Raw genomic sequence first — 27,156 nt, 5'->3', positions numbered from 1 at the left:
GTGGATTATTGGTGCAATTTTGACAAAGTTATTATCTTTTCAATTAATCCTTAGGTGAAAACAGACCTCCGCAATCGCCTGCAAGGAGAACACCTGGCCGCCTGCTTGAAAATATCCATAAATGGACCTGATTCTGAGGGCATATGAAAAGGCTTTGGAATATTTTTTTAGGAAGCCCCATAAAATAAAATGCCCCAGGAAAGAATGCAAATTCTGCGGGAACAAAATTAAACAACATTGTTACTCTTTTTGATTTAAGCTACCTACTTTATTTATTCAACCTAATTTCTTATTTATTTCTTTTTATTTATTTCTTTAAGTAAACTATTGTATTTTTTATTTAAATATATGTATTTTAAGTTAAGTTTAAGTTTATTTGGTTTTACATTTTACATTAAATGAAAGTTTTATATTCAAATCCAAGTCAAACTCCTTGTTTTTGGTCTTTTTTTTCTGCACACAACCTTCCAGGTTAAAATCCAGCATGGAGACTGTAGATTATCCAAAGAAGGCCAAGTCCAGTTTGGATCTGATGAAGGCATGTAGACGCAGAGGTAAACCAATCTCAAACAGCATTGTCTGGGAGTATCAGCCCAACCCCAAAACACTTAATTTAGTTTTTTAACTGCATGTAAAAATACCATTTGTTAGACTTTACTGGCTGCACTTTCCCTATATGGAACAGTGTGTATGGATGATGTATGCAGGTGGCGTTTTGTCCAATTGTAATTAAGTAACAGAAAGAATCCCTAGTTCCAGTACACTGATTTTGAAAGGGCAATATATCAGTTCTGCTGCTCTGATTGTATAAAGCATTTATTTAAGAGGATGACAAACGCCCAACCTTCGCCACTGAGAAAGCAACGATGCAGGAACATGCATGGCTATGGCGAACAGAATCAATGTAAGGAAACCAGCAGCTACCCAAAATCTGTACCCTTACTGCCTTTGCTGTTAACCTTTCAGTTATCAGGTGACTCTCTTTGAGCTTACATTATAAAGGCCTTAACTTTAGGAACAGTGTTGCCAATGTAATTTACATCATTATTCTTTAACCCTGAAACTCAGGCAAGTTTTTAAAACATATATTAAAATAACTGATTGATACCTGGGGTGTAGGATTTCTTAATCATTGGCCTGAATTGACAAATACTATTGAATTTGGACAATGTTTATTCAGGACTGCCCCACTTCCCAGTTCTTCCTACAAACTTTTAACAACCAAAACATTCACATCTTTCCCCCAGAACAACAGGGTGCTGTAGCTGCACCTGCCCTGTTGTTACTTTGCAGACCCACCACGGCTCTGACATCTCGCTACAGTGCTCTCCAAGGACAAACAAGCAAAGACAACAAGCAGAGACACCAGCTGAGGACAAGACACATAAACATCAGCAGCCAGAACACATTCTACCCCAGGAGCAAGAGCAGACACAGTGCAGTGCAAGTTTATGTGTGCGACAACAGAGTGAGTCCTGTTGTCTGACAGCACCAGGCCCAGCAGGAGAGGAATCAGATCAGGGACAGATGAGGTGAACTTGACTAAAGTCATAAAACTCACAAGTGACACGTGGGGACAAGAGAGTGATGTTGGCTCAGGCTAAGATCTCTGTCACAGTCACTGTGAGTCTGAGTGTGCATTAGTGTGTGTTTGTGTGATTAAATGAGACTGGGCCAAGGCCACACATCCTCCTCATCACTTTCTGACAGGATGTGGAACAGTCATCAAACTGCTTTGTGTGCTTGTTGCATGTGCTATACATAAACTTTACATCTGTTCCAGCAGATAAATTATGATTAAGTATGGGAAATAAGCTCTATGGAATGTGTTACAGGACTTCTTCAAATGATAATAACCGATTTTGATCAGTTTCTAAGACCTTTCCTTATTTTTCTCTCTATATCAGGATATGGGCACTTGTTTTTTAGTAATTTTTCTTGAGGGCTAGTGAAAAGAAGTCATTATTATAGGAAAAAAGTGCTGCTGTCAAGACAAGGACAGTAATAAATCAAGATCTTGAGGGATAAACTGAATCTACCCCTTCAGAAAATGGGGTACATTAAAATGTATGACTGCATGTACAGTCAGTATAAGGAGCTATGTAAAGTTCTGTGAAGCTACTGATGCTCTAAGTGGACATGCATCCAAACATTGTATTGATGTTGAACTGTATTTCTTGAGATTGCATCAACTTTTTCTTGTTTTATTGGACGATAAAAATGCTTTACCAATTATAACTCATGTATCTCATTATTTCAAGATAACAAAGCTTGCTTTCTAGTTAAATGCAGGTACTGGTATTGGTTAGCACAGTGATTATGCACCGATCTGATACAGTTGTGTTTAAAACCTTTTTAGATCAGTGTTGTTCTACAAGATAAGAAGTGACACGGGTTACTAAAAGTTAAAATAACTTTTGAACCATAAATCATACCCTCTTTCTTTTTCTCTCTTGAAGCTAGCCTTTGCAGTGATGCTATCCATGTCTTTGCAGCCCTATAGAAGCATTTCTAGTGAGCCTGGAACTCAAGTAACTTTTCTGTGATTTTAAAGATTAGATCCACAGCAGTAGAGCCATTATTGTGCTTCTTTTTACCTAATTCTTAAATATACAGTGCTTAACAAATTTATTAGACCACACTAACCCTAACCAAAGTAAGGTTTATGCCACAGCTGCCCTAAATTAACCACATTGGTAATTACCAAAATCATTTTTTATGTTTCTGCAATGGTTAATACACCAATATGTAGAAGCTCTTTAAACCAATTTTTTTTAATGCTAAAATATAATTATTCTTGTTATCCATGAATTTTCAAATCTACTGATTTACAAAAAAACCCTGCAAAAACAGTAAAGCACATTGATATTTATTGGTTAATATGTCAAATTACAGTTATTTACTTGCATTTCTGAACAGAAAAACGAGTTTTAGTGATTGAATGTCATGCTTGATTAATTTCTGACTTCTCAGAGAAGCCCAGTGAGCCGGCTCAAATTTGGGTGAATTCAGTTTGAAATCCCTCATTCCTGTTCAAAATGGTAAAACGTGGAGAGCTCACTGAAAATGAAAGAGTCTGCATTAAAGCACTTCATGATGCTGGATGGTCTCTGAGACAAATATGACAGGTGGTCTAATAAATTTGTTAAGCACTGTATTTTTAATCATTTATTGTCACACCCTGCTTTGTGAGGGGCTGTCAACCAATGGCAGGCTGTTCAGTCATCACGTCATGCTGCGTCAGATGTGCATGCTTAAATACGCAGATCATTATGCAGACGGTCTGAATAGAGCATAATGGGAAGAAAGAAAGCTAGAAAGCCTGTGATGGGCCCCTCTGTGGCATCGTTATTTTAATATTTAGCAGTAAAGCTCGCAATAATTAGCAGTAAGAGCAACTTTGAGTGTCACAGAGGGGCTGTACATTACGTTTTTATTTGTGGAGCCATGTTCTAAGTTTACTATAGGGTTTATGTAAAGTACCAGTTTTCCACAGCACTGTCAGTCCAGAAAAGTCTGGTATCAGATCAATACGCAATATTAGCCAACGCTCTGAGATCAGAATCAGTATCAGGAAGGAAAAAGTGGTATTGGAATATTTTTACCCTTCAGTGGACAAATGATAAAGTGCCTACCAGGCTTCACTCAGATTAGACAAAATGTTATAAAATGTCCTTCCACACCCTGACCAAGGTCCTTGAAATACAGTATATGCCACACTGCCATTGAACACTGCTTCAGTAGAGCAGTTATTCTCCAAACTGAAGCTAACCAAGACCTAACTCAGGAACAGATATGGAATGACAGGCTCTGAACTTAAGCTGCTATCCACTGAGAGAGACATCCCAGCCAGCCTAAACAAGGTCACTATTATCTTTAAACACCTGGCCAAAAGAAGAAGACGACCGAAGAGTTTAGAATTCCTTGTTTGTGGAACAAAGTTGTAATCACATGATAAAAAAAAATCAAATTTAACCAGGATTTTTAACTATTGCAACATAAATGCATGGTGCAACCAACAGTGTGTTATCATTTTTGCCCCTTCCCCTTAAACATCCTTAGTGCACCACTAAACTACATGGCAATGTGCCCCTTTCATCTAATTGCTATTGAACCTTCGTCTGTTTGAACAGTAAATGGACTTGAGCTTCTATTATGCTTTTCTAGTCATCTGACTACTCAAAGCACTTTTACACCCCAGGTCACACCAACCCATTCACACCCATTTACTCCATGATCACACACTCACGGCAGAGACTGTTATAGAGGATCGACCATCCGCTTTGGCTAATCCCATTCAATGCATTTATGCACATGTACATGCCACAGACGAAGCAGTGGGGTTAAATGAGCTGGGGATCATACCCACAACATGCCAAATGAGAGACGACCGACTCAACCTACCAAGCCTTAGTCGTTGCATTTGAACCAGACAACTGACAAACCAGTTAGCAGACTCACAAATGGTTACCTGTATGTCTAACAACTGTGTCAGTGGCAACTTTATAGCTCTGTACACAAACTGTGACTTCCCATCTCAAAACTGCGTGCTTAATCAGTAGAGCCAGTTGATAGATCAAACTCTAGCTGGAGCTGGTTTGGAGAAGAGAAAATCATCTTTTACACCAGAAAAGCTTTAAGTGTGGTTCTTTGTTGCCCAGATCTGATAAAACTACTGCTATAGCTAAATCCTCACACTAATCTCTTCTATGGCAGCCATTGTTTACTAGCTTGCAGTACAACTAAACCACACCTGTAGCTACTGCCTTGTTCTCCTCAAAAGACACCATATGGTCCAGTAATTCTCTGACCAGGAACAAACTTTTATGATCTTTAACATGATAGACATGGAATCTGGCTAATCCTTCGGCTTGGCAAGGTGAGCATTTTCACAAAAAAAGTTAGACTATTAGGTTTGTATGTTTACTTGTCAAGTTTTAGTTGGACAAACACAATAAATTATCCTTTAACATCATTTAGTACTCTGATTGTTATGGGTGTTGGTTTTGTGCTATTGCAACAAGGAGATGAATAGGTACTGGAGTATAAGAGCCGAATAAGTCAGAGATGAAAAACAGAACTATCTAGTCATAACTGTAAATCTTTGGGGAAAATTACAAAGGAAAGAGAGGAGATATGCTTGAAAAAGTGCAAATATGAGTGTATCATGTCAAGCCATGACCTGAGGCTTCTCCAGCAGAACCTTCAATAAAAGCTTATTCACAGTTGGATGTCAGCTTTTCTCTCAGCAATGACAGACCAGCTGCAGTTGGACTTCCTGCATGGTGTGAAGAGTACAAGCTGAGAGGGATAAATACAAATAAAAGGAGTGGGAAAGTTATGGGTTTTGAAAGAAATATGGAACTCAGCGAAAGAAGAAGAGGAGACAAAAAGGGAAGGATGGAGGGTGACTGAATGTCCGACAGAAACAGGAGGCCAGAAAAAGACGCCTTGGAGTAACCCTGGAAGGCGTGGAGAAGAGGGGGAACCAATGCTAACTCCTTTTTGTCTGCGCCAAGTGGGAAATGATGGAAGGGGGGTTAAAAAGAGAGGGAGAGAGGGGTATTAAAAAAGTATAATGTGCAGATAAGTTCCTTTCACTGACCACTCCAATTCACTTCGAAGTGACTGGGTGCTTTTGTTCACTCCACTTAAAGCAGGAGGCCGAATAAATGCCTGCACACAATCCTGATAAAGAATACATGATCTTTTTTTCACCGTGATCATTTAAACCAAACAGAAGAGAAAACACAAAAGAAACTTTAATCCCTTCTGGTTTCAAAAGACATATGACAAATATGCAAAACCACTCTCAAACTCTGCAAGCCGCTCTTTTTACGGATAGGCAAATGTGTCAAAGAAATGTTTACGCTACCTAGTGACACCTGAATGCAGGGGGCATGGCTGTGGCTGGCGGTGTGATAAGATGACAGTGTTAACAGCGCTAAGGGGCCGAGTGTAGAGCTGCAATCAAGAGCAAAAAGAAGCACAGATTTTGGTTGTCTTTCAGAGGCAAGGAAGCAATGTTTTGTCAAGGGGGTGGGCGAGCAGCGGACGCTCTAATAGCCCTCGTCTCCTGTACGGCTGGTATTCCTGAGGATTGTTATTGGCGGCCGATCCTCGGCGCAGGATCACATCTGGATCCTATCCTCACAGCCGCTCCGTGCAGCGCCGTGCAGCAACAAGAAACAGCTGTGCAAAACTGGCTTCAATTAGCCTCACATTCTCCCTGACAGTTAATCCCTTTCTACTCTCCTTCTTTCACTTGTTTTTCTTTCCTCCCTTTAACGGTTTGGTCACTCTGGTCTTTCTTTTTTTTTGTTAACGCTCTGCTTCAGGTTGCCACAGTGTCTGCAGAAATAGACAGAGGGCTGAATTGGAAACAGACAATGGGACAGAGGTCTCACGAAATAGAGAACATGACAAATCTGATCTGTTTGAAGAGACTGATGATGCTGTCTGCAGCGGTTTGGGTCGGGACATAACACAAGGAGAACTTTATAACAAGATGCAGACATGATATATTATCATTTCCTTTAAATTGGTCGTAACAGTTTCATTACAATCAGGGTTCAGTGAAACTCTAATTTTCACAGCATGGGATTCCTAATCTTTGATATGTGCCACATGCTTTTAAAGTGTGTTTAAATCATCATTGAAGCTACAAATTATTCCTCAAACAGAGGATGCAAGATTCTTTGTAGTGGTTCCCACATGTGGCAAGCTGGGCAACAAAGTGACCCCTATAAATTTAGCCTTTAAACATCTCTTTTGCACTAAAACCACACTTTGTGAACACTTAAGTATGATCCAGCAGTGCAGCACACTGAGCAAAATGTTGCCGCTCGTGAGTCATTAATCAAACTCAGCTCGGCTCAGATATTGTTCAGCTGCACACCATCTTGACTCAGCTAAACTGCAGCAGGGGGAATCCAGCTCAGATTGGTCCTGTGATAGGAAATGGGAGCCAGATTTTTTGGAGGTATGGGAGCCGATCTGATGAGCTTGATGAGCAAATCTGGAAGGTTCTGCAGTCATTGTAGCCTTGGGGGCCTCCCGAGTAAAACACTAACAGGTGGCAGCGCTGGTGGAAAAGACCCACGCAGAGAGCAGAGGGAGTGAGAAGGATACTGGGCTCGCAGCCTGACATACACATACGCACACCCAAATGCAGGCAAATTACAAAAACACAGGCAGCCACACGCATCACATAAAGCAACACGCAGCAGCAAGTGCTAGCAGAAAAACACACAATTCATTGCATTTATGCAAAATCTTAACATGCATAATTAAAGTTAAACTTTGCATGCATGTAAACACTTTCACCAACATAAACACATGCACACAAACAGCCCACAAAGACTCAAAATGTTGCAGGGGTGACTCAGAGAAGATCTGCAGGCACCTCTATCCACCTCCAGCACAGCAAAATTCTCCCACATGGCAAAACACAAAAGGGCCTACGTCTGGCAACGCTAACAGCCCACTCAAGCCAAAACCAATTAGGTCTCTAATGCAAACCTGCAGGGCCCCTTTGTCGTTTATTTCCCCTTTTAATGTCAGAGGATTGGAATCTGACTCTGTAACCCACCCCAAAGAAAAAAGAAGGGAAAAAGGCAAAAGGGAAAATTATCGAGGGGCTCCAAACGATCCACATGTTTTCAAGTAGAGCTAATTGAATCAAGGGAGGATGGAAATGATTGACTGGTGTGAGCGATGCTGAGCTGACATGCTCTTTAACACTTTTTCTCCCAGTGTATACAAAGCAATCCTTGCTCCCCTGAGGGCTAGTTAGCTCTGCGTAACTTCAACTTACTTGAACCAAAAGTTACAGAAGAACAGAGGAATGTTTGATCATTCTTGTGAAAACAAATTTTCCAAAACAAGAGTTGTTTTCAACTCATGACTGTAGATTTTAAATATGAGTGCACACTTCTGCACCCTAGTGGACACTGTAGCACCATAATCATCACTATCACCATCTGCAGCACAGTCATGTCTTTGTCATACGATTATTTGCCCCTCTTTGGAGAAAAAGGGGACCAAATGGGGTCCTCATGGGAGTCGCAGTCCCTGCAGTCATGCCCTCAGGCCTTGCTGACCCCACTTGCATGGCAGGACTGTACTATTGACCTCTGATGTAAAGCAGAAAGCAGAAAAAACCCTCCCTCCTGGCACCAAGCAGCAGCCCCAGCCTGGTTTCACACCGCCTGGTGTTTTTGTCTTAAAGCGCTGTAAACTCCAGATGGTGGAAAGAAAAAAAAAAACTTTGCCTGGTGGATTAAGGGCTTCAAATCTGCCGCTGAAAAGACACATAGACCCAAAGCTGCTATTCAATCAAATAGGAGCATAATAGCTGTCTTGTGGGGGGGCTATATAAGGGATAATGCATCCAATAGAGTATGTGTTATGCATAGTTTATTCTCACTCTTTTAATGGATCCTAATGAGCGTAAGATCTCGGCAGCCAAAGGGATGACAGGGGTTTTTGTTTGGTCATTAGAATGATTTGATGGGATCTGAAGTAAGACATTCAAAAGGTCTCCTCTGAAGAATTAGCCTGCTCAGAGGGAAGAATTGGAAAATAAAAGGGTGGAGAAGTTTTTTCTCTCCACATTATTAACCGCAGATAAAGAAAAGTTGCGCTATATTTTTATTAGGAGGATTGGACGGCTCATTTAGCCAAGATAGTGCAGATGTGAATATAGAAGGCATTTGTTGACTCAGAATGTGCAGGTGCAGTTATACCAAACACATCTCTAGTTTGAATAAAATAACTTAAATACTGTTCTTTGTACTCTGTATGCAAAAAATTAGAGTTTACTTACAATTTAAAGCACTTGGCATCCCGACCATCCTCCCTCAGTTGTTTATTTTTTCTTCGTGGCTGATCTGAGTCCTTCAAAGTCCTCCAGTCTGTCTTCTCTTAAAGAGAGACACACTTTCAGAACACTAGACAATACAACAGAGAGAAGTGACACTGCAGGAGTAGATGATCAGTCCGGTACACCAGCAGGCATCAAGTTTCGATTCTCCTCGAGCGCAGCAGAGACTATTTTGCGAGGGCGGTACTAATTGTAAGCATTTAACCAGAAAGCCAATAACGTCTCTGATACAGCAGGAGAACGGTGTCTCAGTAATGATTAACTCTGAGCAGCAACAAGAGGACACCAGCTCCCATAATCCCCTGAGCTAGCAGAAGCAGACACACTTCCATTGCCTTGAGCAAAGTCGTTTATGACCTGGACTTGTTGGTGTATTGATTTTGTTTTTCATAGCCTCAGTCTGTCGCCTGGGATGCCTGCACAAATTGTCATTGACATAAGAAAGGATGATAGAGAGATGATGGAAGAAAATATGATGTATGGGGGGGATACAGTGTTTTAAATCAGATAAAATTCATTAATACTCCAAGGGGGGAAGTCAGCTTCAGAGTAGGAACAAATAAACACCAATCAAGTGATGGAACATGATAATCTATAAAAATGATATGTATCCCACTATACTCTACAAACTGTACAGACAGAAAACAGATTTGTATGTTTGAAATCAAACAATCACGTTCAAGTTGATTATGAAATCAGGAAAAGGAAGACCAGATAGATTCGTTTCTCTACTGTCAGTATGTTGTAAGTATGTGGAATACAATCAAAAACTGGCTGAAGTCACTCATTTTGTCCAAAACTTCCTGCTTTAAGTGTTATTTTGGGTTGTTTGGATGAGAATTGGTTATCTGAAGCACAATCAAGAACTAATTTGGTCAAATATGCTTTTATGTTTCAGTTCTGTTTGTCACAATGACAGAAAATAGTCTTTCGATTGTTTGTTTTGTTTCAGTCTGATGTTTGTTTCAGACTGGGCGTGTGTTTGCTGCATAACAGCTGTGTCTCCCTGCTGTCACAACCCTGTCTTTCTTCACATAGTTTTACCTCAATAGTGTCCTACAAATGACTTGATTTATTGAATAACTGGGCCAGGAAAAAAATCACAATAAAAGCACTCAACAGAGGAGGTGAGTTTCTCCACAGTAATGTTAAAGGGATACTTCAACATTTTGGCAAATTCAGCCATTGCCATAATTCTTATAGTCTTAGTAATAGGTTCGTTTCCTTTAGTTGTCGGTGCAAGCTGTTTCTAGATCTTGGGAGACCGATATACCAGCTGCACAGCTAACGCTATGTTAGCAGACAGAATTTTTTGCTTTCCCTCATCAAACTCATCAAATACACAATCCAACGACTCCAAAATGCTCTCGTGGACAAGTTGTGACCTGCACATTCACCACGCTATGAAATAATAATGTATAATTATGTAACATTTCGACACATGAAGCAAATACTCAGAACTATTTCTTGAGTGACCCACTGGGTGTAGTGACACAGTGCAGCAGACATGTCTGGAGTGTAGTTCCGGCTTTGCATTTAACTTCAAAACATCTCCATCTCGTAATGTTCCATGATTATTACATAGCGTGGTGAATGTGAAGGTCACAACTTGTCCAAGAGAGCTTTTTGGAGTTGTTGTTGTGTATTTGATGAGTTTGATGAGGGAAAGCAAAAAATACTGTCTACTAACATAGCATTAGCTGTGCAGCTGGTATATAGTTCTTTCTATTTTGGCAGAGAGACATACAAGGCTTGTGAAAATAAAAGGGAAGCCTTCAATTGCCTTGATTCTTGGCAGATGAGATGTGGCGCTCATGCAGGCAGTCTGCAAACTGTGATTTGTTAGCATGCACGCCAAAATGGAAATTAAGCCGTGACACAGTTGAGACATGGCTGCCACGCACCCAGTCTGAAATAGCAGTGAGAGGTCTTCAGGACTTCATGATGTACAGTAACTGCACTATAGTCTGCAGTCCCTCCTATATTTGTTTCCTTCTTTTGTGGTTATTTTTTTATACGTTACTTTTGAATGATCTCCTGTGGTAAAGGGTCTCAAGGGTATTAATCAAATTCTTATGTCACTATTTTGTGTATAGCTGTCAAGATAAAGGCAAAAATGCATAAAAATTATTCTTAAATAAAAATAATTCAATAATATAATGCAACACATCAAGTGTTGCATTTCAATTTGAAGACTTACATTAAATATTGCAGGGTTTTACTGCAAAGCATGCAATGCAGTTTGCACAGAATATTAGTATGTGATTTAAGGGAACTGAGATCTTTAGGTTTGGAAAAACCAGAGAGAGAGACCTATTTAAATATACAGAATCAATATACTAAATGGTAGATGCTGGATATATGTATTATAGTAGCAGTATAATGGTATTATAATATGAATAATGAAATTATAAAACAGTTATTTTGCTCTGTTGTTCCATTATAAGCCTTTGCTGGTTAATCAAGATCACAACCTATTTCTCTTCTTATCCTAGGGCAAGATTAGGTGAAAGCTCTAGAAATTGACTCAATATTGTGGGAAAAACTGCATTATAATTTTAGATTACCACATACATAAGTCAAGATGTTGGGAAAACAACCAAAAAATTAAAGTCTGGTAGATTTTGATATGAAGATTATTGTAAACACAACTCAACCAAACTTTAATACAAAACACTGATTAGTATATATATGCATTACATTAAGAAAGGAATCTGTTGCATCTGATGCAGAATATGAAGCCAGAATTGTTTGAACAGGAAAACCTACACAGTCTGATCTGGATTCAATCCAAATATTATTTACAAGCATAATATTTGGACGCTGGCTTAAGAGGATGTGGGCTACCCCCCCCCCCCACACACACACACACACACTCATCATCTTTCCTTCCCCCTACAGCCACCCACATATGCCACACGCTCCTCTCCTCCCCCTCCATCCCTTCCCTCCACCCCCCATCCTCCACTCCTGCCAGGCTGCCACCTGCTCTCTGCAGCATGCTGCACAGCTGCTCTGCTACAATAACAAATTAAGGTCCAGCGCGGCAGGCAGGCAGGAGTCATTACCTACTGCTCCTGCTACTGGGAAGCCAAGGAGCCGTCAGCTAACTACCCACCTCAGCATGTGTGTGTGCGTTTGGGGAGAGCACAGGTTTCTCCTCTTTTCTTGTGTAAAGAGAGGGGCAGAGGGCCACTAATTGTTCTGATGTTAAGCAGAGCATCACAGGGTGCCACAGTCTGGGGACACAGAAGCCAAGAGTCACCACTTGCTGTCTCGGTGTCAGGGGCATGCCACGTGCTGCTGACTGGGCAATTTTTAATTGTCAGTGAAAGAAGAAGAAATTAGAAGATATTACCAAAAACATGCTCAAAGATGACCTCCTTTAGAAAAGAACACCATTATACTGACAGTTAACATTGCACCACAATATCAGCTGTGCTTCTCTGACACAATAAAGAAAATTCAACATAGCCACATACCTTACCACATCCAGAATAGCTCAAAAAGTTATTAAAAAAGAGTCAGATTACAAAAACAGTGGAAAGAAAAATCTAGTGCATTGAGTAAAGTCTGCATTGATGCAGGGCCACTAGCTGGTAATGCATATTCTTTATGCTAGATATGAAGTCATTTGCACATGAAATGCTACCATATATGTCGCATCAGGAATAAAAGACAGCATTGCACATGCTATGCTATGCAGCATGGTTATTTGTACTGTACACCATAAAATATTAGGCATCAGAAGCTGAAATGTAGAGTAGCTGATAATACAACATGAATACTATTTGTGCACAATGCTAAAAGTATCAAATGTTATATCCTGCAGTGTTTCTTGGCTTCCACAGTCTGTTCTTGACTGGCTTATAAGATCGTATCAACATCTTTACATTATTTTATTCTATTTTGGTTTGTTTCATTGGATATGCAATAAATGGATCAACAAGGACATATTGCCTTATCATGGCAATGTTACTTTCATTGCCTTTGATCTAACTCAATAATGCTGCATGATGAAGGGGCTCTCTGTCTAAACTATTTGTCCTGAGTGGCCTTTTTGCATCAGAATCATGCAATATATGTTTCCATTGGGTTGTCACACACAGTGTCAACCTCAATTTTTTAAATTACAGCTACATTATGTGGAATTTTTGCACTAAAAGGTCTATGGTAATTTAAAATGACTACTCCTGTGAATATTTAAGCAGAAGTTCTTACTTTATTTCAAACACTTCAAACTGTTGTTAAAGCAAGAGAAATTCTACATTTTTATCATTTTAACCAGACATAGTGACAGAGCCATCACAATAGACACAACTTGTTTAATGGGGCCATGGAAACACTGTATGCAAGGCCTCCCATAAGGGGAGATAAAGGGAGAGCTTTCTGGGGCCCAGTCAAATGAAGGGCTCATTAGGACAGAAAATCATGGTTTATTGTAAAGCTAAGTTGTGATATCCATATTTTATTTTTAACCTGAATAATAGCCACTCCTATCAAAGCAAAAAACAATTTTTTTTAAAAATGTATTTATGCTGTAGGAACAATAAAGCAGTTTTCAAAATGTAAACCCCTTTTCTAAAAACAGAATTGCCTTTTGCTGGTAATGTTAACAGTGTGAATGGGCGCATTGCACTCTACTATTGAAAATGTGATGTCAGACTTCGTAGTTAAGCCATAGTGTGCACAAATGTTTGGATGCCAGAAAATAAGAAAGAAGTAAGTGAGACAAGTTTAACAGAAAAAATATTGAGTTATGGCAAAAAAAGTTGCAAATATGGGTCAAAAATATGGGTTGGAAGTGGCAAATATGGGCAGAAAAAGTGGTGAAAGAGAGTCAAATAGTGGCAAAAATGAATTGAAAGCACCAAGAAAAATTTTAACTGGGGCAATAATGGAAGAAAATTGGCAGAATTGGTTAATAATAGCATAAAGGGATCAAAAGAGATAAGAGGGACAAAAGAGGCAGATATGGGCTTAAAAAGTGGTGAAATTGGGTCAAAAAGTCTCAAAAATCGGTTAAAAGTAGCAAAAATTGGTTAAAAGTAGCAAAATGGTTTTTAACAAACACCAAAATATGTGCTTAAAGTTGCCTCAAAACTGCCAAAGTTGGCTGGAAAAAGAAGGGACAAGGGTTCAAAAGTGGTGAAGCGGTTGGAAATGAGCATGTATAAATATTTCAACATTAGAATCAAGCTTAACACACATTTCAGCTCAATAATGAGGTAACTGTTAGAAAGGATAGAAGCACCATTTTAGATCCTGATCTGACATATAGTATATATTGATATCATCAATAAATCACAGCTAGGAAGGGGCCCTTTTACTGGCTTTTCAGAGGCCCAGCAAATTCTGGGTAGGCCTGACTGTACATATTGCGAAAGACTGCTTAATGGGGAAGTGTGAACTGCTGCCCGTATGCCCACATTAAAAATGGCTCTTCATAGGGTGCATTTACTAAACAGTGGCTTCCAGCTAGGATCTGAGACCCCCTGGTGAGGTGCAAAAGATCTCAGAGATGGTGTGAGGCTTTGCCAGCTCTGAGGTTGTCCAAAGACCCTTTGAACTAAAGTCATGATAGAACATTTATTAAATTGTTTATACAAAGGGCATTTAGTAAAAAAAAAAGGGAAAAAGGTTCCACTGTTTTAAGTAGTAAATCACTGTTTTGGTTTCATTGATGAATTTTACATGATGAGGAGGAAAACATTTTTAAAGTGCCCTTCCTGGTTGACACTGTAGGCAATCTCACTATGTTTAGAAAAGGCACTTTTAACAGCTTTTCTCCCACATTATGTGAAATTTATCAATGAAACCAAAACAATGATTCTGTGTTTTGTAACAACACCCTATGGAGTGTTATTTTGTTGAACAGTCTTCAACTCAAGACAAGAAGCAAACAGTATAGGAGGGTGAAGGTTTGCAGTGTTTTGTTTTTTTTTTGGTCATTTGATCAGCAGCAGAATTTACATATGGTGCATTTAAGAGCGTGGGAAATAACATCAGAATATGTTTTTTTTTTCATAGAGGAATCCATAGATGGGTTCAATGATTTCAAGAAGTACCAACAGAAGAAGTAGGAAATTTTAAAAAAGTAATTTTACTTGTTGTACTGGCAATGCTTTAACATTGTTTTCAGTGACATAAGGCCTGCTGTGTTGATGAAAAGGGTATACTGCAGGACCACGTTAACCACCCACATAGTCTCCAGCAGGTGCATGCAGTAAATGGGAGAACACAAGACACAACAGACTGTAAAGACAATGTTAGTGTGAAATCTGTGTACACTATAGAGACAACGTATTCCTTGGAATATCCATTTAAGTCAGGATGGACTACTTCATTAAGGTCTAACCCCTTTAGCACGTCATATATGCCAAACAGGAGAAGGCTCTAAGAATCTCCCTCAGAGCTCTGAAAAGAACAATAAAATGAGCTTGGACTAAATGTGAAAGTTGTTTATATGACACAGATTTAGTGAAGGCTCCTTTAGTAGATTTAAGGAACAAGAGCTTGAAGCAAAAGTTTAGCTGTGAGGCAAATTGCCGTTGAAATATCTCCACCATAAACAACCAGTTCCTCATCACAGCGTGGTTTCTTAATATTTCTACATATAATTCAATCAGCCATTGTTATTTATGTCTACATGTGTAAGCATTCAATGAATTGCTCATAAAATGAATCAATCCAGACTAAACCTTTGATTGTGACAACAATGCCCTCTCTCACTCATGTCGTCGACCAGCTCAGTGACAGGTTAACAAAGAGATGACTAGTCAGTTAGCAGGAGGCTGGAGTCAAAAGACGAAACGGGATCAGACGGTGGTGGGATTTGCTGTGGACATTATGGTCTCTCTGTGTGACAGCTGGCTGTGGCTCCCCCCCTTGATCGCCTTTCAGCGTCTTTGTCACAGCCCCTTTAATCACACCAGCAGGACTGTTACACAGCAAATCAGCTGACCTGACCTGCTGGCTGGCTGAATGAAGGACTGGCTGACTGTCTGTCTGTCTGAACGTCTACTGAGCCTGAGTAAAGCTTAACAAGATGTAACTATCTTGCATTATTCCAAATAACCGTCACCAAAAGAAACTAATGAGGATGGACTTTTTGCCTTGAGAAGTTTCTGCCAAGGTGGAAGGTGTTATATATACAGAACGACAACATGAAAGGGAGAGAAAACTTGCAGAAGTCAAAGGTGTTACTGTTAATATATATCATGCATCATATAAAACATTTGCCATAAGACTCCCTGTTTTTGAGAAGGGGGTGTTTTTTACTTTTACTGTCCAGGGCATGCCTGAGTTTGTTCTGGTCCTATTTACATTTTGTAGTATGTTTGTGTATGTTTTGTGCATGTGGAAACGACTGCACTGTAGTATATGAGTCCATAATGTACAGTAACAACACGTCTTCAGTGATGGCCAGAAGATTGGAACTTGCCTGCAAAAGCCCATACATCATTCCAATCATTCTCTTACTGTTGCTTAATATGAGATGTGTGAGGTGTTGCCACTGGACTTCAGAAAAAATTGAGCCAAATGAGCCACAAACTAAGATGCTAACAGGGCCTCTTTGACAGCTTTCCTCCAACATTTTGTCATGAACATGTTTTTACAGGACTCATTGTCATACTATGTAGAAAAGGAATCTTAAGGGGTTATAGTTTAATTGGAATGGCAAAAATAAGTTATATCCTTATATATCAATAGATCGTTCATGGACAAACTGATTCTAAGAGCTGGTTCTTTTTCTGAAAGATTAGAGCCTGCTCCTGTTTGAGAGGTGGTTTCCTACTTCTCATTTTCTATGCTGTTTTAAAAGGCAAAATTGCACCAAATGAAGAGTTATTAAGGATGTGAAAAACTGACTCTTATGTCAGAGCTGAGAAAAATAAACCAGATCTTTAAACTGGCAGAAATTCCCGTCACTCCCAGTAATGTTGGCTGGTCATAACTAAAGCTATGATTTTGTTTTCTAAAAGAATACCCCATATCACATCACCTGACAACTTCCCTCATTGGTAATTTTCTGTAAGGTTAGGGTGTGCTGATAATTCAGGAAGTTGTAAAGTCACTGCAAGTAGGAGGAAATAACGTTTATATCCTGCGACAAGTGGGTTAAAGTAAGGCTTAAACAAAACCATAAGCAAATGACTAGTTCAATCTCTGCAGGTAGACTGCATCATTATGCTTTCTTTTACAACTAAGTGTACTTCACAAGGTTTTTCTGTTCTCCAGTATGTGATAATCCACTTTTTGCTGATAAAGTGAGTATGTCAAATTACACAACGCATTAGTTTAAAGGCTTATATTCTCTTTTATTGCTTTATCTGACTCTTTTGCACAGTCTTTTTACATCAAGTAGTTGGACATGATGTAATAAGGAAGACTTCAGGAGTAGTTTGTCTGAACTTTTCTAGAATAGTAACGTAAATGTACCCGTTAGTTTGTCTCTGTATGTCAGCCCTTTGATTGACTGGAGCCAGGTACCCTGGCTCACGCACAGTGACTGATTGGATTGACTCCAGCCCCATCTGACCCTGAATGAAACACTGTAAAGACAATGATGGATGGATGGATGAACTGATGGATGGTGGAAGTCATGTAGTGAATAAGAGAGCAGGAAATGATGTGCAAGTGCAAAGGGTTGGGTTCTAACACGGGCTGCTCACTTCAAAGACTAAATCCTTATTACATGGGTTGAGTGATATTTCTGCAAGAGTCCAGGTTATTCTGCGCCTCCAAGAAGGATCTTTTTGAGAAATATCCATTTGACTTGCCATTGTCTGGTATGAGCAGAAAACAAAGACTGCAAATATTTCACTGTAAGATGTAGCGTGCAAGCCTCTTTGTATAAGATCACTCTGCAGGTGCTTTGGACAAATTGCATCATCAGACCTCATATATGCACTCTCCATATGTACCCATCCTCTCTGCTCACTTAGCAGAGTTAAGTAATCGCCACCTTGGAGTGATCCAATGGTGCCAACAGCTCTGTGAAGACTTGCCGTGAATATATGAGCCCACACAGTCACCCTTCTAACTTTACCCTCTCCACTGTACAGAGGTCGACCTGACACATTTTGAATCCCCACAAGAGCATGCTTTCTCTAATTATTTGCTCTTTCACTTCACTGTATTGAGTCAAGAGGGGGCAAAGTCATTAGCTGGGACTGTTTACCCTACTTTCTCAGCCGTCGTGCCATCTGCGGGAGCTCCGGTTGCATAAGGCCTGGCAGATACGACACCTCCACAAAACCTGTTCGCTTTTATCCATTGTTTCAGTCTGTTCTGGCCAATATTATCTCCTACTACACAAGTGTCTTTTTATCAGTTCACGGTTTTACTCTCTTTCTCCTTCATTTTTGCCCTGATTCGTTGTGTCTCATCTGTCATACATCTTCCTCTCCTCTCTCCTCCTGTCATCCCCCAACAGCTGACAGACCAGACCTTGCTCAGTGGTGACACTTCACCCACGCCGACCCGAGCCAGATCACTCGTCCATGTGGAAGCCACAGAGCCAGGGCCAAGGCCAGGGATGTGATGGGGTGGGTGTGGAGAGGGGGGCAAGGGCCGGCAAGATGGCCCTAGTCATCATAATCATTCATTGCCTGCTGGTCCTTCTGTCCTCTGCCTCCTCCCACTCCTCCTGCCTTTTTTTTGTCCTCTTCTTGTCAGGGCCACACGGCACGCGTATCAGCTGAGCCCAGGATGGTCAGAGTCAACGGGGTCAGGTGGCAGACGCCTGGTTAATTCTCCCGGGGCTTCAAAGTGCTCAAGTCAGCTCTTGCAAACGGAAGAAGAGCTGAGACAAACATGCATTTGCAGAAATTATTGCACAAAATAAGATAGAGAGTGGAGGCTGTAAATATGAAGCTTGATATTATTAGGAACAGCAGCTTTGATGAGGGTGATGGGGCAGTAAGTCTGTCAGACAAACAGATCAGAGTTAAGAAGGAGGAGGGGAAGATTATAAACACATGACCAGATGGAGAGAGAGATAGCCCTATTATGTAGATCCTTCCATCCCTCAGCTTCATCTCCTCTCCTCCGCTTGCATCCCTCATGCATATATACCTTTACATTATTCAGAAGGTTATAATGAGAGTAACTGAACGGTCGTGGTGGGGGTTAAAAAACAAAAGGTCGCTGGGCGGTTTAGACAGCAGAAGGTGGGCCACAGGTGTACAAGCCTTTGACTTATTCTTCTGTTTGACCTCTCATTATCACCCCCAAGTTCTCATTCATTATAATCCCATGTCCTCGGGTGTTTGGGGAGCAGCTTGGTGCGTCTGTCTGCTGCAGTCTGTTCCCTCCAACATTCATATTTTGGGAATAAATTATTCCATATTTTTTAATCTGTTATCTGCTCATCTTTTCTCTGCCCATCTGCGTTTCTGTCTTCCGCCTTATATCGGATGTCTTTCTCTGCTATCTGCTTATATTTCCTGTTTCTTCTCCATTAGCTTGGCAGGTGCTTATCAATAATATAATTTGCACATGCTCATCATTCATTTGGTTGTCATGTTTGATGGAAATCTTTATGAAACTCCCAGGACTGTCACATCTGCATATCTCTAATCTCTCGCTCAATCTATCTATCTTTGTGTCTGTGATCAGTTCATCTATTTATCTGTCCACCAGTGTGTCCTGGAAGGCTTGTAGAGGAGAGGTCTGGTCTGTTGTTACAGATGAACAGGTGGGGCAGGCTAACAGTCAGCACAGACACACATGCAAGCTGCAGGGAGACAGGCAGTCAGGCGCTCAGACACTGGCCCATATGGTGGACCTCTGGAGCTGTTGCCCTTTGCAGAGCAGGGGAGGGATGGATGGAGGGATGCAGGGATGGTTGGAGGATGCAGGAGCAGGAGGAGGCAGAGGGGGGAGGTTGAAATTAATCAGCAGGCCATCCCAACTGTCCACTGTCTTTGGGGAGTTGAGACATGCATATATGTGGCTGATTGAATGGGGGGTGAGGGGATGATGGGTGGGGGGTTGTAGCGTGTTCAGCTGTGTCAGTGTGTGTATATCACTGTTAATGGTGATGCTTTACAATATTTCATCTTTCTCTATCTGAATTTTTTTTTTTAATATTTTAGAACAAATCTTTTTTTTTCCTAATGTTGATACGTATATGGATTTATATTCAAATCTGTGATAGAATTGAATATGTCATTATATTTTTGAGTCTTTCCCAACCTGATTATTTCTTATTTTATTTCCTAATTTTTGCTAAGGAACAATACTGGAATTATTTCTTTTTCGTTTTTTGATTTTACATTGCATAAGCTTTAGCACCACATCAGGCCAGATGAAAGTATAAGATGATAAAAGGATAACAATAAATGAAAGTGCACAGTAAAAAAAAAGTTCTTCTTGACTATAAAGCTATCTTTTTGTACAATTTTTTTAGCCTTTATAGTTTTGGTTCTTCATTGCCATACTGTTAAAATAAACTTTTATTTTACTAGTCACAGTTTTAAGCAGTCTTTTAATTTTTTTAATTAAAATTGTAGAACTAAATGTATAAAATAACCGACAAAATGCACAAAAAACATTATAGTTCCATTGATTGATAGATATCTCCTTTATAGAATGAACTCTTTGTTGATTTTATCTTTGGTTTTGGTCTTTTACATTGTGTCTTTTCTATGTGTGCCCAATTTTAAAATCTATTTTAAGTCATCAAGTTGTTCTACAAAAAAGATTTCAGCTATTCAAACTTTAATGATGGCAGACAAGTATGAAATCAAACAAGGAACATGAATCTATAAATACAAAAGAAAAAAACAAACAAACAGGCAGGAAACACATGACATTGATGAGTATACCAGAAGTTTGATGCATCATAAGATGACCTATACAATTACACACATGTGCTTAGACAATCCATCAACATCCTGACAAGATCTGGTTCTTTTCTTTCCAAAATATGACAGCTGAAAGAGAAACTGTCCCATTTCTCCTTAGAACAGTCATTATTCCTGTTCAATTTTCAAGCATCTTTTCATGTGTAACTACAGTATGTCTACTTTCCTTATTTTTAGTGTCAGAGGTTTTGGCCCCAGTGTTATAGAATTAATCGAGCAAAATGAAGACAAAACTGTAAATGAATATTTACTGAAATTAGTTACAACTGTTTAACCCAGAGGAGATAGTTGTGGTGACTAGGGCAGATATCATTCTAACAAAGAATCTTCCATAGGTTGGAAAACATTATTTCATGATGGGCAAACTATTCAGCATTCCTATAAACCATGATTATATGTGTTTTGTTCTGTTTTACACTTCAGACACAAACAGTCTTTGATTAACCCAATACTACTTAGTCTGTGAGTATTGTTCTTGTGTATGAAATGTATTGTGTAGAATCAAAGTTTGAATACTAATATTAAGCAAAAGTTCCCCAAACTGCACCACATACATTCTAATTAATAATTTAGCTTCGGATTACACAGTAGAATGTCACCATGTGTGAAAATTGTGTGGTTTGGTGGTTCAAAGCCCTGATAATGGCTGCCATGAAATATAAAGATGTCCAGAACCCTACTGGTTATCCAGCGGAGAAAGCGTGTTATCACCAATCACTCAGCATCAATTTCGAACATGTTTAAGCTCAAAGTCAACATCTAAACACCAAGCACTTTTTTTTTTTATTTCCAGTCAAATGTAATCGAGTAGAGCCAAAACAACCAAAATGTGTCACAGTCTCAACACAGGGTGGGACTCTACATATGTTTCCATATGAGCAGCCACTTTTGTATCGTAATAAATTACTGAATCAACTCCATACTACAAATGCGTTTTCTATGAGATGACATCTATTCCTTTGTGTGTCGGAGATCCTTACAAATCCTGTTGGGTCCATTCATAGAAGCTTTGAAATAATATTAAGATCTGGCACTGTGAAAAATAGGCTGGCCACCTGCTATTCACATCACAAAGGAACAGACTGACAGATGTATAGACAGGGGGTCAGATGGTCAAACACTCTGTCATAATGCAAAACATCATTAGGTAGAAGCACTGCTTAAGTCAAGCACTGTCGTTGGAGCCTCCTTTTCATGCTGCTGAGCTGGTTATATATACACTGATCTATACATGTGCTAAATAGAACATCAGGGTAGTTACATCTGAATGATGAGACATGAGGTAAGAGAGACATGTATGCAACATAAGGTGAATAATTCAACCTTTCTGTTTCCTGAAACTGAACTAGCTGTATAGAGAGCTGAACCCAAATACAGCCTAGTGTTAAAAAGGACATAATCCTTACATCTTAAATTGACTTCTATGGCTAGATATTGATATAGTCTGATACTGGTGTTGGGAGATATCAGCTTATTAAATTATTATCAGTGTACGCAGATTTCAAGGTAACTGCCAATATTTACAACCAAGACATCAGTTGTAAATACTAGCTGACATCAGCCACATGTAGAATAAGTTTGTAGACTTTTAGGTTTGAAATACATGTATTTATCAGTATCAATATCTAAACAAAATGAATTTGTAAATACTCGCTAAATACGTTTTCCCTTACCACCGTTACTTTGCTCAATGTTGTCAAGTGCTTTGCTCATAAATAATATAAGAACTTTTTGGCCTGCTTTTTTGTCAAATGTCTTGAGATAGTATTTGTTAATTAAACGTGTACAATTCAAGACTGATTATTTCTGCATGTACAGCAGAGGTGGAACAATGTAAGCATGTGTTAGCAGCCTATTTAAAGCCATGTAGGGAAAAAAATCCCAATGTTTTTTTCTCATTGTTTTCTCACTGTTCATATTTTTGTGTCTCTCTAAGCCAGAATTCAGTAAGGTTTGTCTGTGGGACCCATTAGGTCCCTGCAAATGTTGTTTGTTACACTGTATTAAGCAAGCCGTATTAAATGGTTTTAACCTTCTTTTAACAGCTTACTGATGTGGTTGAAACAGAGTTAATGGACGTGCGTACACAGATAACAATATGATGAGCCAAAAGGAGCTAAAACACTCAGCAGAGCTTAGGATTAAATTATAGTACTTAATATTATGTGAAGATAAAACGTGATTTAGTAAAGCATTTAAAAAAATAATTCATCTATGGACATACAAAATACAGTAAAAAGGCTTTATTGCTAATATCTTAAGCCAAATTCATCAACTGCAAGGAATTTATCACGTCAATAAGCAATAATGATGCATAACGTGTAATTTCTTTCAACTGTTTTTAAAAATAATTTTCACTCACAAATGGGTTACTTTTCTATGCAATATATCGCACATGTGCACCCACTGCTGTTAATGACAGGGACAGGCAATTGTGGCATGACATTGCCTTACATTTAAATCAAATATTTACATAATAAAGATACAATTTTTTTATAGTACCCCTTCTGATCTTTAATTCCTGGATCACATCTTTTCTGTTTATTTGAATAATTATCTAAAACCTGCCACTTCTTTAAGAGCTGCCCACATTAGGGCTACACAGGCTTGTTTATTCAAAAAGTTATAAATATCTACATGCCATATGGTTGGGTGCATAACTCTAATAACTGAAGTGCATTTAATCCTATAGGACTAGGATTGTGGTGGGGAAATGTTAGTTGATTACAAAGGAATTGACCTATTAACCTTATGCTTAAAGGATTAATACATGGCATATTTAATTATCAGTCCGAAAATATGCAGGTTAACAAGGTCAGATGAAGGAAAGTTAGAAATGTTGGCCTAAATGTGCTTTTCTTCCACTCAAACTGGCTTTAATACATATCTAATGACATGTTTGTCAAAATATTTTAAACAAACATGCTAAAAAGTATTACAAATCTCAAACCTTACCTGCATTATAATGCTCTGAACAATGAATTTGTCTAGTACAAGCTCCCTGTTCTGAAGTAATGCAGGCATTTGATCACTAGGGGGAGACAAAGGACTGGGAAACCAAGCCAGAGGGCACCTGCATGAGAAGGAGTTTGAAAGCATATGTGTTAAACTCAATGGCTATAAGACACAAAGTTAAGAAGAACGCAGCAGTGGTTGTATCAATGCAGATGTAAACTAGTCACACTAACACAGCTGTCAGGTTAATATAGTCCATCTGCTAAGCTGCTTTTATACTAAAAGACACAACTTTAAACCATCTGTAGGAGCTGAAAGCAATTTTCAGTCAATGATCCAAACCTGTTTTCATTAAGGGCACAACTGCCCACCCAGAAGAGCCGTTTTCTAAAATTGGGTGCAGGGACTTCGCTGCTATTTCACCTGTTGTGAAGCAGATGCAGCACACAAGGGCTGCCACACACACAGCTGAAGGAGCTGGCAGATTACTTGCAGATGCAATAGGGCATAAAAAATGTGGACTGCTTCATCAGCTTGTTTCAGTGACTCACGCATGTTCTTAATGTCTACTCGGCGCAATTAAGTGCACCTCTGCTGACTCACCAGGACAGTGAAATACTTGTCCATGTTGAGCTGGAGTCAAGGCCAGGAGGAAAAGGCTTGGACATTGCATATTACTGCGCAGTGAGGAAAAAGTTTCACACATATAAGGCAACTTTTACAGTGTTTGGATATTATTTCATGCATTTTCTTGTTGAAGAATAATGCTAAAACTGCAAGAGATGTGCTTAAAGTTCATTAGTATTATTTTAAACAGAATAAATAAAGAAAAATCAGAATCAGTGCATTCCACAGGTTGCAAAATACTCAGTACATTCCCCAAACAGCTTCAAACCATTGGCACTCGTTCCTCTTTGTGAGCACAAGTTGGAGATCACATTCCTGACCTTTACATTGTTTTTAAAGTCCATCCATTACAACTCAGAAGACAAGCAATACCAAACTTCTTAGTCAACATTCACATTTTATGTGTCTTGAGGTCTTTCTCTTAAATCTTAAGGAATTCCCAGTTGGACACATCAAGTCCTCCGGTTTTGGTCCATGGCCAGTATTGATTCTTCTTAGTCAGTGCTCATATACTACGCTGCCAACTCATTTAGTGCCTACTGGAGGGACGCTTTAGGCGGAACAATTTTTAGAGAACATCATGTTCATCTGGTGTCTACCTTTGTTAAGATTTTGCTTGGTATTGATTGAAGGGTTTGTTTTCCACCAGCAGTTTTACTATGGATTGGCAGTTGCTCCAGCTCAGGCGTGTTTACTCAAAAATTACATCTGCTTTTTTCAGGCAAAAGCTGTCAGACATGTATATACTCTGATTAAGTGCCACACCAATGCAGTGTTCCATACATCTGCTTTTTGACTAAGTGTTGAAAGCTGTTGAAAAGGTGTCCCTCTGGTGCTCTTTACTATGGGAATCAAATTGAGAGTGTCTTAAATCTCTTCAATATACCACTTACTTCTTAATATCACTTCTTTTAAACAATGCAGTCTCTAAGTCTTAGTTTATCAATAGTATTAAAAAGTAAAGAAGCTTTAGCTTAGAACTATTTTTTTAAAAAGGTGCATATGAGAGGATGAATCCATCAAAACAGCAGGCAAACTCTTGCACATTGTCTAAACTGCACATATACACTGGCAACATTTTTGTATTGAATGTTGCCAACGTAAAGATGTCGCCAACAATGTTGGTAAATGGAAACAATAAATTACGTAAATTGCCACCTATGATGTCATAACAGGCATCATTATTGTAACTTAAAGTTAGGGGTGTTGGAAGATTAACATTTTCAATTGTGGTTCATCTCTAAACTACTTTAGTAGATCGCCATTAATCACAACCTTTTAATTGCATTTTAAAATTCCATTATTTTGCATTAAAAGATTTTGTGTCTGTGCTGTCTTTAACTTCCTGTCTGAACACAGACCTGCTTTTACAGATAGATCGAAGATTATGACATGCACTTAACCACAGAAAAAGGAGCTTGTCATGGAATGAAAAGCAAATACAGGGGCAGAACAGAGGTAAACATTTGATAAAATAAGGTAAAGATGGCTTGACTTGTCCCCTGAGCTGTCTGTGACTTTTTAAAATGAAATGAGACACTGAAGAGCAGCAGTGGACATATTTTCATCCCTGTTGCTGAAAGGAGACGCTGCAGTGTGCTGAAAGGGATAATAAAGCATGTGATTTCACTCAATTTTAAAAAATTACTGAACTAATTTAACCTGAAATGCCAGATAGACTGTTTCATATACCCATTGCAACTCCCTTTAAAACATTTTGGGAAGGACAGGACATTTCATAAAATTCTCAGAAGATGATTGGATGACTCTGTTTTTCACATTCATTACAAGCCAATCAGATGGACAAGAGATGCTTTCAGTGTGTCTAAGGCCCCGTCCACACCGAGACAAATTCAGGAGTATACGCAAACTTTTTTTTTTTTTTGTCGTATCGGTCATGTATCCACATGGAGGCGTTTTGGGTGACTGTCAACGATACTTTTTGAAACCAGGTCCCAGAGTGCACAAATCCGTAAACGACAACCGTTTCGTCTCCAAGTGGACAGCCAACCGCATCTTTCTTGAAACGATTACGTCACACATAGCGTAGCTCTCTTAAGACGCCTGCGCGAGTCCGGCCAAAACAACAATGGCGGAATACAGGGTTGTGTTCGTGCTGCAGAAGCTACTGAGCTTGTTATGGCTTTTACGGGAAAATCTGATGCTCCTTTACCACCACCGTAAAACGCACACACCGTATGTTCTTAAATTCAACTCAGAGAACAACCAGAAGGGCAATTAGAAGAAAGTTTGTGTCAGTTTTCTGTGATCTTCTTCTCTCTTTTGGTGCATTTCCGTGGCAGCGCTACAGCGTATGGCACTACAGTGTTTTCAGTTGTTTTCAGTGGCTCTGTACTTTTGCGGATATTTCCTGAAACTATCCCGTCTTTACGGAAAACTTTTTCAAAACGAAACAGCAATATATCGTTTTAGGCTCCATGTGGACGGGGCCTGAGTGCTTTTGTTTTTAATAAAGAAAAGTGTCTCAGCTCTGACAAATCTGCTGTTGTTCTATAGCTACATTTGAACTAACGGCGACACCAGCGGCAGCCATTACACATACAGGCTTACAGTACAAGTAAACCCTGCCTGCAACTATTGCAAACTAATGTTGAATCAGCTCAGGAGAAGAGTAAAAACAACTCTCTGACATAATAAGCTTTGAGGGCTGTTCCCCAGTCTTGAAATAATAAAGAAATATGATCCAGTTCTGATAAAACTGGTGCTATGCTATAGCTATATTCAGGTTAAACTCCACACCGGTGGCAACCAGTGCAACTAAACCCCGTAGCTACTGCCTTGTTCTTTTAAAATGAC

General features: G+C 39.3%; 1 protein-coding gene across 1 annotated transcript in view; it reads right to left on the bottom strand.

Moving 5' to 3' along the window:
* Positions 1–8,948, bottom strand: part of cbfa2t2 (CBFA2/RUNX1 partner transcriptional co-repressor 2) — a 61,571-nt gene extending 52,623 nt beyond the window's left edge. Inside the window, exon 1 of the mRNA XM_041816049.1 lies at positions 8,828–8,948. Within this exon, the coding sequence (XP_041671983.1) occupies positions 8,828–8,855 (28 nt within the window). The 5' untranslated portion in view covers positions 8,856–8,948. The remainder of the gene's footprint in view (positions 1–8,827) is intronic.
* Positions 8,949–27,156: the final 18,208 nt, after the last annotated feature.

The sequence above is a fragment of the Cheilinus undulatus genome, linkage group 3 (genome assembly GCF_018320785.1).
Source record: "Cheilinus undulatus linkage group 3, ASM1832078v1, whole genome shotgun sequence".
In the NCBI taxonomy this organism is placed as follows: Eukaryota; Metazoa; Chordata; class Actinopteri; order Labriformes; family Labridae; genus Cheilinus; species Cheilinus undulatus.
Note: the sequence above shows the minus strand (reverse complement) of the source record. Positions and strands in the feature narration are given on the sequence as shown.